The sequence below is a fragment of the Lissotriton helveticus genome, chromosome 10 (genome assembly GCF_964261635.1).
Source record: "Lissotriton helveticus chromosome 10, aLisHel1.1, whole genome shotgun sequence".
NCBI classification, from domain to species: domain Eukaryota; kingdom Metazoa; phylum Chordata; class Amphibia; order Caudata; family Salamandridae; genus Lissotriton; species Lissotriton helveticus.
The window spans coordinates 582450710-582462367 of NC_136071.1; the positions used below are offsets into that span (position 1 = coordinate 582450710).

General features: G+C 46.5%; 1 protein-coding gene across 1 annotated transcript in view; it reads right to left on the reverse strand.

The window, feature by feature from the left end:
* The window catches only part of LOC144784063 (uncharacterized), a 31381-nt gene extending 31094 nt beyond the window's left edge, over positions 1 to 287 (reverse strand). Inside the window, exon 1 of the mRNA XM_078662755.1 lies at positions 195 to 287. Within this exon, the coding sequence (XP_078518881.1) occupies positions 195 to 287 (93 nt within the window). The remainder of the gene's footprint in view (positions 1 to 194) is intronic.
* Between the last annotated feature and the right edge of the window lie 11371 nt (positions 288 to 11658).

Sequence of the window (11658 nt, forward strand, 5' to 3'; positions counted from 1 at the left end):
ACATCCACACATTGGTCACCTTCTGTAGAGCCAGATGCTCCCTTCGCTCACAGCCCTTTTTCCTGTCCTTCCATGCCTGGGCTCCATAGTGTGGGTTGGTTGGTTATTTCCACACTTTCACCTTCCTCAGGAGTGTACTGGTCTTCACCACACCAAAAGGGAGATATGGTCCCTAGACTCTTTCTCTCCCTCACCTTTGCAGTTTCGGGTTCTTCACTTCTCTCTGGTGTAAGCGAACTCCATTCCTGCGGAACTTCCCATTTCATGATTTTGTTGCATCTTGCCATCCTGTCTTGTGACCATACCTTCCCATCGCTCAGTAAAGCTGACCTGGCATACGACTCCACTACTTGCAAAGGTGGGCTAAACTTACTGTCTCCCTTCTTCTTCAACACTGCCTGTTTCTCTCTCACCTACTCGCCTCTTTCTAGGGTTACTTCCTTGACATTACGACGTTTGTTATAGTCTTCTGTGTATACAGCTTGTGCTTTGTTGATATTCCGGCGTACCACTGCTGGGGACCACTTGCTTTGGATGATGAGATGTTTCCACGCCAGATTGTCCCTTGTAAAGATGTCTCGCCCCGGGAGTATTTGAATGGACTGTATCCAGTGTTGGCTGGGGTGATGCGATACGCCGATAGCATCCATTGTAATTCCTTTTCCCAATCTTGTCCCACACTTATAGCTGCCTGCACTGACCCCATAATTACTCTATTGAACCTCTCTGCCAGTCCGTTCCCCGCTGGATGGTACACAGGGGTGTGTTTGACCTCTATTCCGTTGCGGTCCATGAAAGCACTCCACTTTGCTGAAACGAACTGTGGCCCATGGTCACAGGAAATTACCTTTGGGATCCCTTCTCTCAAGAACGTGGAAATGAGGAAAGAAAGCACCGCTTCTGTGTCAGCAACCTCAAATACCTCCACCTCCGGCCACTTGAAGTACCTGTCAACCAGCACTATGGCATACTTGGGCACACCGTTGGTGTCCAGGATGGGCCCCAAAATATCCACTGAGAGCATCTCCCATGGACTAGAGGGAGAGGTGAACTTTCCTAGTGGCGGCCGTAGCAAGACTTGTGCCTTGTCTGCTCTGCTGCAAGGTTCGCACATTCTGAAGTGTCTTTCTACTTGAGTGTCCATGGCCGGCCACCAATACGCCTGCTTTGCTCTGGCTTTGGTTTTCATTATTTCGAGGTGTCTTTTGTGTAAAATAGTTAGGAGATGCTCTACTAAGGTCTGTGGGGTACTACTTTGTCTCCTCTGAGAAGAAACACTGGATCGTCCCCAATCGATAATTCCTCTCGGACTTCCCAGAATTTCTTCAACTGGCTGTCTAGGTGCTTCTTGTCCGGCCACCCTTGTGTCACATAACTCTTCATCATCTTCAAAGTTTCATCATTGGTGAACGCTTCCTCCCATTCCTGTGCACTGATTACTCTTTCATGGTCTTGTGTGAATGCCACCATATAGCCTTTCCATCCTGAGGGCTCTTGATCTGCCGCTGGCTCCATTGCTGCTGCTCTGCTCAAGAAATCAGCCACTTTGTTTTTGTTCCCAGGAATGTATTCCACCTCATACACATAATCCAGTAGTCTCAGGGTCATCTTCGCTATACAAGGGGTCATGTGTGCATGCCCGCTGGAGGTCAGGACTCTCACTAGCGGCTTGTGGTCCGTGCGGAGTAGGAAGTTGGAGTCCCACAAGAACTGTCTGAACTCCACCTCGTTGGGTGCTATTGACCTTGAGGCAAAGCTAACCGTGGTGATTTCTTCCTCTTGTGATCTCTGCATTAACACCGCTTGAAGTCCCTTTTCGCTGGCATCAGTGGTCGGTATGGACAAGGCAGCTTGGTCAAATCCCTTAAGTGGGACGGCAGTGCAAATGTCCTGTTTTAAGAGGTCAAATTCTGTTTGCTCTTCATTTGACCATTTGAAAGTGTTCCTTTCCTTCAGGAGTTGTCTCAAATGGTGAGTTTTGGACACAAAGTGAGGGACAAATTTGCTGTAAAACTTCTCCATGCCTAAGAATGAACGGACGTCTTCCTTCCTCATGGGTGTAGGTGCTTCTTTGATGGCTGACATGTTGGCCCTTTTCGGTTCTATTCCTCTTTCGCTAATCTCGTGGCCTAGGTATGTCACCGATCCTGCTCCAAATCTGCACTTTTCCCATTCCGCGTGAGGCCATTTTGTGCAAGTATGGTCAAAACGGAATGTAGTTTTGCGTCTTGGTCACTCTTTGATTTTCCCATGATGAGGATATCGTCTTGAAAGTATTGCACACCTTCTACCTTTTGGAACAATTTGTGCATGAGCTTCTGGAATACCGCAGCTGCGGATGCCAATCCGAACCGAATCCTAAGGCATTTGTAACATCCAAAAGGTGTTATGAATGATGTCAGGTGATTGCATGAAGGGTGCAGGGCGATTTGAAGGTACGCAGATGAGAGGTCCACCGTGGAGAACCACTTTATTCCCTTTGTCTTAGCCAGCATTTTGTTTATCCTGGGTAGCGGGTACTTGTCTACCACAATGTTCTTGTTGAGTTCCATCAAATCCACACACAGACATACCTTACCATTGGGTTTCTGTGTAACCACTAGGGGTGAGAGCCACTCGGCACATTCAATGGCTTCTATGACTCCATTTCTTTTCAGGCGTAGAAGTTCTTCCTGTACTGCCTCCCTGCTTCTCAAAGGAATGTTGCGAACCTTGTGGCTTACTGGTTGTTCTCCATCTTTAAGGCATATCTTGTGCGTAAATTTGGTCATCCGACCTATTGTTCCTTTGAAGACTTTGGGGTATTCTCTCTTCCATGCGTCTTCTTCGTATGCCTGTACAGTGTCTGTCATTAACACTTGGGTGGCTCCTCCTGGGTTAATTTGAATTCCTAGGGTGCCTTGATACATCCATCCTAGGACAGAGGTTCCTTTCTCTGCGACGTACAGCTTTCTTTCCACCGTTCTTCCCCTGAACTCAAACACCAGGGGGCGATAACCCACCATGGGTATGGGTTCGCCTGTGTACGTGACTGGGTGTATGTCTGTAGGAAACAAGTTCGTACCCATGCTGGGTTCAAAGTCTCTTTCCCACACAGTTCACTGAATAATGGTATACAGGGAGCCCGAATCAGCCACTATGTTGATTTGTATTCCTCCGATCGTCATTTGTAGGGCTGGCTTCCTGGATCTCATGCAGTTTATTCCAAGGACTTGGTCGTCTATGCACAAGACTCCGTCCTCTTCATCTTCTCCTTCTGGTGTCTCCTCATCTCCGTCCAAGTCCTGGGTGACACATTTCACTTCCGTTCTCTTGAGTTTGCGCCTGCACACCTTTTCATAGTGTCCCATTATCCCGCAGAAGGAGCATTTTGCTCTAAAAGCTGGGCATCCTTTGTCATGGCTTGCGTGCATTTGGCTTCCACATCTGTAGCAATTGTTCCTGCTTTCCCATTGTGGTCTTTGGGTTCTTTTGGGTCTCTGAAGGTATCTCTTCTGATACCTTGTGTTTGGCGGTGTCAATTGTTGCGTTACCGCCTGTCTGTTCCTGTCCGACACTTTGCATATCGACAATTTGTTGACGGTTTCCCTTTTTGCCGCTTCTTCGCACCTCTTTGACAGTTCTGCTTTCTTCACGAGTGCCACCACTTTCTTGAGATGAGCATCTCCATTGACCCACAACTTCTCTTGGATTGCGGTATTGGCGGTATGCATTATGATCTGATCCCTGATGAGTTTGTCGTGCAGTGTGCCAAATTTGTATGTCACCGCCAGCTCCTGCAATGCCGCCACATACTCATCTATTGATTCCCGGCTGCTTTGTTTCCTTTGGAAAAGTTGCATCTGTCTATGGACGTGCACACTACAGGACTTCAGTGGGAATCCAGATCTTCTAGTGCGTGTTGGAATTCATCTCTGTCATTCGGGAGTCTGGTCTTCTTTACTAGGTTGTCGTACACTCTGATGCCTTCTGGGCCTAGGTTGTGAAGTAGTATTTTCTTCCTCCTTGAACTGGACAAGGCCCCTTCTCCTTCCTCCTCTATGGCGGACAGGTAGTTCAGGAAGTACCTCTTCCAGTCTTCCCACGGCATTGCTGACTCCCCCATCTTGGGTAAGAATGGGACTAGATTGGTGAGGGATGATGATTGCGCACACATTCTCCCCGCGTTGCGTTGGGCAGGGACCTGCTGCGTAGCGCCACTTGGTGGAATCCACGGGGCTTGTCTCTCTTCTGGCCTGCTGGCTTGTGTGGGAGCGAGGTTTCCCTCCCCTGCACGGTAGTGCCTTGTAGATCCAGCGCTGTGCTCCTTAAGGGGCAATGGCCGACCCTTGCGTCCCTCTCCTGGCCTGCACAGAGGCATGCTTCTGTGTGCCCAGGGCCCTAGCTGTGTCTCCTGTACTCACTGTGCGATTTACTTGCTGCCTCCTGCTCAAGGCTCGCGTAGTTTGGTCAGACTGCAGCCAGTGTGTATGTGTTCAGAAGGCGTGCTCCCTATTGCAGGCTGTGCACTGGGTTCATGATCATCTTTCCTTGTCTCTCTCTGAGTGCTCTTGTGGTGGCTGTTGAACCACTGATGTAACAGGCACTTGCTCACCATAGATTTGTGCTATGTGAAATGCTCTTTGGAGTGGGAGTGTGCACCTCCTCCTCGTGGTGCAAATCGCCCCCCACTGCCACGCTCGGGTCCTCGTGTCGAGTGGTGGGTTTGGGTCAATTACAGCTCATGAGGTGTCCACGGTGTCCCGTAGCCTGGCCGCCATTTATAGTGGTGGCGTTATAGCCTTAATACCTCCCCGACACAGTTTGTGAGGAAAAACCTATGTTTTATTTTCCCGAGCGCCAGGAAAGCGACTATCGGGTACCTTTCGCCACGGCATCTAAAATGGCCACCTTACATTCCCAGCAGCCTTGGGTGCACGCTCCCACAACAACTAGAGCGTACCACCACACTGTTTTCCTCCACTTTATTACATTTCCACTTCCTCCTCAGCTTTGCCGACCCTCGGTAACGCGTAGTATATCGTCCTGGTATCGGCAGCAGGCTGTTTTTTCAGGATTAATGTTAGGCCTCTGTGGAGCACCTCACTCATGCCGCCGTCATGATTTGCGTTCAAGCCATCCCCCCTGCTTCGCCCCTGCTTTTGATGTTTTTAGCACTGTTTCTGGGGGCTGCTGGTGTTGTTTGCTTGTCGGGGTAAGCTCAACTCCTTTCAGGTCCCATAGTAGCTTTTCCTCTTCACCAAACCAGTCTGGGTCTAAGGAGCCAGCTTCAAAAACCTACAACAGCAACTCCTCCACCTATCCAGTCGATAATGTAGCAGCAGCTCTGGGTGTTCTGGGACCAGCAGCATGTCCATACCTATCTTTCTGCAGTGCCATTTCAAGTTTAATAGTGGAAATATTTGACAAAGGTGGCCCATTGGTCTGTGAGCCTTGAACACCATCAGTCTGCTCCATATTCTCCTCCTCTTCCTCTGAATGGCTACTGGCCACAGAAAGAGAAACTAAATCCTCACGAGCTTCTTGAACCTCATAAAGCTCCAGTGAGGAGCCCATAGGTGCCTGCTGCTTGCCAATACTCGATCTCTCACCCTCAGCTTCAACATGCCTAGCCTTTGTCGTACTCACAGTAGGTATCTCCTCCTGGCATTGTGGCATCCCTGAGACTTTAGCATGCTTTACAGTCCCACTCCTTGAAGCTATGGTATACGATGCTGCAAAGGCATTACCCCTGCAATTATTCACCATGTCTTCAGCAGTTTGATTGCATAAGTGACAAGCCCTTAATGGTTCAGAGGTGGACAGACCGCCCATGAGGTTGTCATGAATAGACCAGTCATTGTCTAGACCAATTTTCAAGCCAGAACAGCCCTTACTACAATGATAAACCCCTTCTCACAAAGTAATTGTAATGGCATGGACTGTAATAGATTTCTGCACAGCATAAATCTTTTTGGTAATCTGAGGCGCAGGAGAGATTTGTTATTTGGCACGTTCTCCTTTGCACTCACAGAACAGCTGGTACTGAGACCCCCATACCCCTCTCACCTGAGACTCTTTACCAGCCACCTGATGTAATATAGGGGTGCCCACTTTTCTTATAGTTGTCCCTGGTACAGGGCTCTTGGTGCTTGAGGCACCCTCAAAGCATTACCTGCGCTGGAGCTCCGAAGCGCAATTCTCCTTGGCCAAATGGCAGTCAGAACACTGGCTTCCTTCAAACTGTGATCAAAGCTTTGTTGTGGCCCAAACAACCCAAATCAAGCAATCAATATCTCATACCTGGCCAGTCCAAGAAGCATGCACCGTTGGGAACCCAAAGCCTCAGCCCCTCTCCACACAGTCAAGGCCGCCGCACGCCAGCTTTACCAGGTGAGGCAGTTCTGTGAAGCAGATTCTTGCTAAGCCCCCAGTGGTTAAAGGGGTTGGGATCAGCAGAGTATGGCGTATCCCTACTTTTTAAATTTAATAGAATATGTTCCCCTACTTTTTTTATTTAACAAATACGTCCCAGGATGGCAGAAATAGCCAATACCTATCTATAGATAATGCTCTGCCACTCTTTTTTATTCAGGGATTGGGTGGACAGAGAAGGAAAAGGACTCTGTACCTTTCTTCCCGGAGAAGACAAGGACAGTGCCTACTTCTCCTGCTCTGCTGCTGTCAGCTTCCCTCCACCCTTCTCTCTCTTTCTTCCTCTTATTTCCTCTCTTTCTGTCTCTGTCTTGCTCCTCCTCACTTGCTGAAAAACGTGACTCAAGAAACAGCTCTCACCCTGTCTTTCCTCTCTTTTTCTTCATTTGTTCCCCTGTGAAATGGATCCATAAAATAAGGAAACACTTTTTGTGGCATTTTTCTATTCCAACCTGCAGCCTCAGAAGGAAGAGATTTTTTTAAAAAATATATGAAAAATAACTAAAGCAAGACAGTTTGATCGCAAACCACACACATTAGGGCCACTTTACAGAGCCTGCCAGTGAAGCCCTACTTTCCTTTTCTCATCTTTCTTTGAACAACATTGTTGAATGTGATCCTTATCAGCTCTTTTCCTTATTTCAGTTCATAAAATGTGTACTGCAGCTCTGTGTTTAGAAATACTTTTTGTAAGTGGTCATGCCCTTAACTTTTCAGGTTAAAACACTCATTGGGGTCTGAATAATAAGTGTAAAAGCATTACTGTAGCTATGTTGTCCCTGCTTACATTTCACACGCTTTTCTTAATCTTGCATTCCCTATGAGTTTTTACTTTTTCCAGGATGTTGTTACTTTTTTTTCAGGCAGCATATTACTCTTGGGCATAATTTGAATTGAGTTGCATCCAAGTGTTTATAGAAGGAAACAATTGTGTTGTAGTTGAAGGCAGTGTCAGTTTCTCTCAGTGGGGCGGTATGGTTTTCATTGGGGGAGATGATGGTGCCCTATGGCCAAAGCTGCTGAATTTGGAGCTGGGGAACCAAGTTGAGCCTTCATGGTCAGGCCACCAGTCCACTGTTTTGAGGGAGCACATTTCTATGCTGGACATTAAAAGGCGCCACTAGACCATAGAAGCCATTGTGTCCTAGCACCAGCAGGTGGATCATAGTGGTGGCAAGAGTAGGTTAACCTTGAAGTCCTGGCCACCACAATCCATTCTGAAGTTCACCTTCAGTCTTGCGGGCAGGCCTATGAAGCAGTATACCCTAGAGCGGCAGTGACTCTGTATCTGAAGTCACAGAACCCTTGAGGCCAGTCCGCCTCACCCATTGATACCTCCATTTGCCTTGTTTCAGAAATAGCAGTGCTACTTATCCAGGGATCTACAATGCAGAATTATCATGCACACCAAACTAAGGGGCTCATTATGATGGAGGATTTTCCGCATCCTCCGGGCCGGCGGAAGCCACCGCCGGCCCGGAGGATGCGGAAAATCCTCGGCGGACCCACCAAAGACCCACCGCCACATTAGGATGGCAGGTGGGTCCTGGTTTCAGTCCGACGCTTTTCCGCCGCGGTTGATAAGCTGTAACATGGCTGGCGGTGTCTATCAGACACCGCCAGCCATATTAGGATGGAGTAAAAAGTATGCTTTTCCACTGCGGCTTTTCCGCCGTGGAAAAGCATACGGACCTTCACTTCGGGGGCCCGTTGCGGGCCCCCTGGGTGAAGGGGGGATGGGGGGTGCACATGGGGGGTACCTATGGTACCCCCCTGCATTTGCGTGAACAAAGCGGCAGGCACCGCGCGGTGCCTACTGGTTTGTGCATTTTTAACATTGCGGCGGGTGCAGCTTGAAGCTCCACCCGCCGCAATGTTAAAAATAGAGGATGTGACCGCCACCCTGGCGGTCACATCCTAATCTGTATGGAGGGACCGCCGCTGACCCTGCGGACGGTCCCTCCTACTCTATGGTGGCGAACGGACTCAAGTCCGTCCGCCATCATAATCGGCCCCCTAGTTTACAAGATTCACTGTCTCTCTGCTTCATGCACACGCACTTTTAACATGTGCTGTCTGCTTTTTGGCCACTGGAAATATGCAGCAATATAGGACAACATTTTGTCACAGTGTTCACCAAAATATTCAGCTAAAATATTCAGCAAAAAAAAGGCTGCAGCTTAATGTGGTACATTTTCTGATAATTTATTATGTTTGACATTTTTACAAATACTAACAGTCGCTGCAAAGATTTTGCCTTATTAGTACTAGTGTAACATACAAATGCAGCAGTGTGAAAGGTGAGCAGACAACCTTTGCAAAGGGCCCTTCACTTTGCAGCAACACAAGTCACATTTGTTTGTAACTTTTGATCCATTTTAACTGCAAACATCTTATTTGTTAAAATCATCATATGCAGCAGATGATGTAATATTTGGCAAATATGGCAGAGCCATAAATATGTGGAAACATTTGCAAACTAGGATATTTTTCCATTCATGTTTGAACTGCTCTTGTGAAAAAAGGGAAGACAGGTGCTGATAACAGAACCTGCATGGCTCAGAGATAAAAGCTTGTAATTCCACGTTTAGCATATTTGAGACATTCTGTGATGGTAAATGTATTCCACTTTGTCAATGTATTTAATGTCAAAAACCTATGTTAGACCTTAAATAAACATGTGTATCCATTGGTTGAATTAAATAAGGTATTAAGCTGTACCTGTTTGGTGAAATGGCAAACAAATACTAAAAATAGGGATGTTTTGCTCTTTCTGGCCACATCTTGACTCCGCCCACTGACCCAATGCTCTGGTTATTCCCACCCTCTGATTCTCCGCCACAGCTCCCTAACTTTTTTCCCTACTTCGCCCACTGTAAACCCTCCTCATTGGCATGTACCTGCAGTCCAACGCCATCTGATTAGCAGCACCACATTAATAGCCATTCACAGTCTGCTAAATAGGAAATATTTAACTTTCATTGCCACACTAACTCATCCTCCTGTGGCATGCCGGTTTGGTACCGATTGTGCTCAGTGTCAATGTCAATTTTACGACCTTTGCTTCTTCATGGCCTCCGCATCCGTGCCTAGCCAATAAGCTGGGAGATTGGCAGGGACGCCGGCTCTGCCATTAGCAGCGCGCCGCCATCATGGAGATTGGGAATCATTGCAAGTTTCCAAATCATTGAAATATAGATGCAAGCGCTCAGTTTATTTCCACTGTGTCATGAAATCAGTTCCAGGGTGATCCCTGCCAGCACCTGCTGAATGTAATCACTGGATCTAGAGTGGGTGGCTTGTGCTATCCGTTTGTATTATGATGAATGATTGTTTAGCTGCTGGAGACATCCTTCATTATGTCAATTAAAAGGTTTGCTACATCACAGATATTAGTAGAACTTTCTCCTGTTTATATTCTGTTTTTTGCCTTGCTAGAAGGGCGGTAAGCTCACCGTTGGACACAATTTCCGTTCGGGCAGCCGATGCGGATGATATAGTTGCGAGGAGGGCTGCTTCAGAAAGTTCGAAGACTTTGAAAAAGATACAGCAATCTATTAAACCAAAGAAATCCATAGAAGACAGAGGTTAATTCCCAAAAACAGGTGGGAATTTTCAAAAGTTTTTCAAAAATGTTGTATACATAAAGGTACCCAAAAATGTTTATCTTGACAATGCACTAGCCTCTTTGTTTGGTTGTTCCTTACATCTCTAACTGAAGTTGCCCTGCAATCATAAGACAGATCTGATTGTCATATTGATAGATTTGTAATCTAATACTACCAGTTCATTATTTCATTTTTTGACCGAGATCAAATAATGTCGTTTCTAAATGGAGAAAAATATAATTCCTTGATTATGTTAAGCGGTTGTCTGTGCTGCTATAGTAAATGCGCAAATTCATTTTATACATGTATTTCCTTTTCATAAAAACACATAGATTTTGTTGGCAGTAACATAGGTTGAAAACCTCAAGCTAATAGTGTACAGATGTGTCTGAAAAAACACAGAAAAAATTGTCATTATCTCAGCAATTAACATTGAGAGTTCCTGTGCCATTCAGTTTGGGTGACATGAACAACTTAAGCCCAAGATGATGCTGATGGATCAGAGACAGTGATATGCTCACCAGGGCTATAGTCATTCTGAACAAGAAGAGATTGATATGGTTCATTGTGTACTGTGTGGGGCCTCACACTCCTATATCAATCTGATAACTTTGAAAATATTTCAAATGATTGTCTGAAACAGTTGCTAATGGGGAACTTTCTTTAAAAAAAAAACCTTGATTAGGAAATATAGATATATTTTCCACTCCATGCAGAAAAAAGAAGGCAAGGCTATGGATGCATTCATGATAAGAACAAAATAAGTAAAGATCACGTTCTGCACTGTAATTTCCATAATCACAACAATGAACAGGCTCTAAGAACACAAATCATTGCTGCCTGTGAATCTGACATCTTCAGAAGTTGAGGAGTCATTGTGCAAGGTGGTAGACACATTCTCCTTGAAAGATGATGCCAAACACACTTGTTTCAGATAAGGATTCGGCTCCCTACACTCAGGCATGTATCCTGCACTGCAGAACACGCGACACAATTGTGGCAAGAATTCTCGCTATCAATCCTTATGTCGAGATAAGAAGGAGAAATCCGTTGATTCAACAGTGACTCCAATCTCTGATGACAGAGCAGCTGTGAGATAGTGATTAAAATGCACATCTTGTACTCATCACCAGGTAAAGGAGGTGGCTACACACATAGGATCTTCAAGGTCATCGGAGGTCATCAGATTTGTCACCCTCATAAACTGAACAATCTAAAAAAACAATTCAATTTGGAGTGCCATGGTCATTGAGACTCAACCAACAGGTTGAACAAGAACTCGACAACCTCAAGAAACTCAGTATCATACAAGCTGTCCATGGGATACCTCCCCCTGTAGCCCCCAAAGGACGGAAATGTTGTGGGTGCCCTAGGAAAGGTCAGGGCACTGACCAAAAAAAGGCCAGGCGGCCAACTCTCAGGCACAGAGAATGGGTGCTGGTCGGGTAACCAGTGGGGCAGCGGGGGCTACAGGGCTCCCCTCACACCCCTAACAATATTAACAGATGTGGGTGTCCAGGTGGGACTAGGACACCCAAACAAAAACAGTGAATAACAAATGACTGGCCAAGCTGTTCATTTATTCACTGCTTCTGGCAAGGAGTGCGACATATTGGCTTACATGGGCTACTTTACA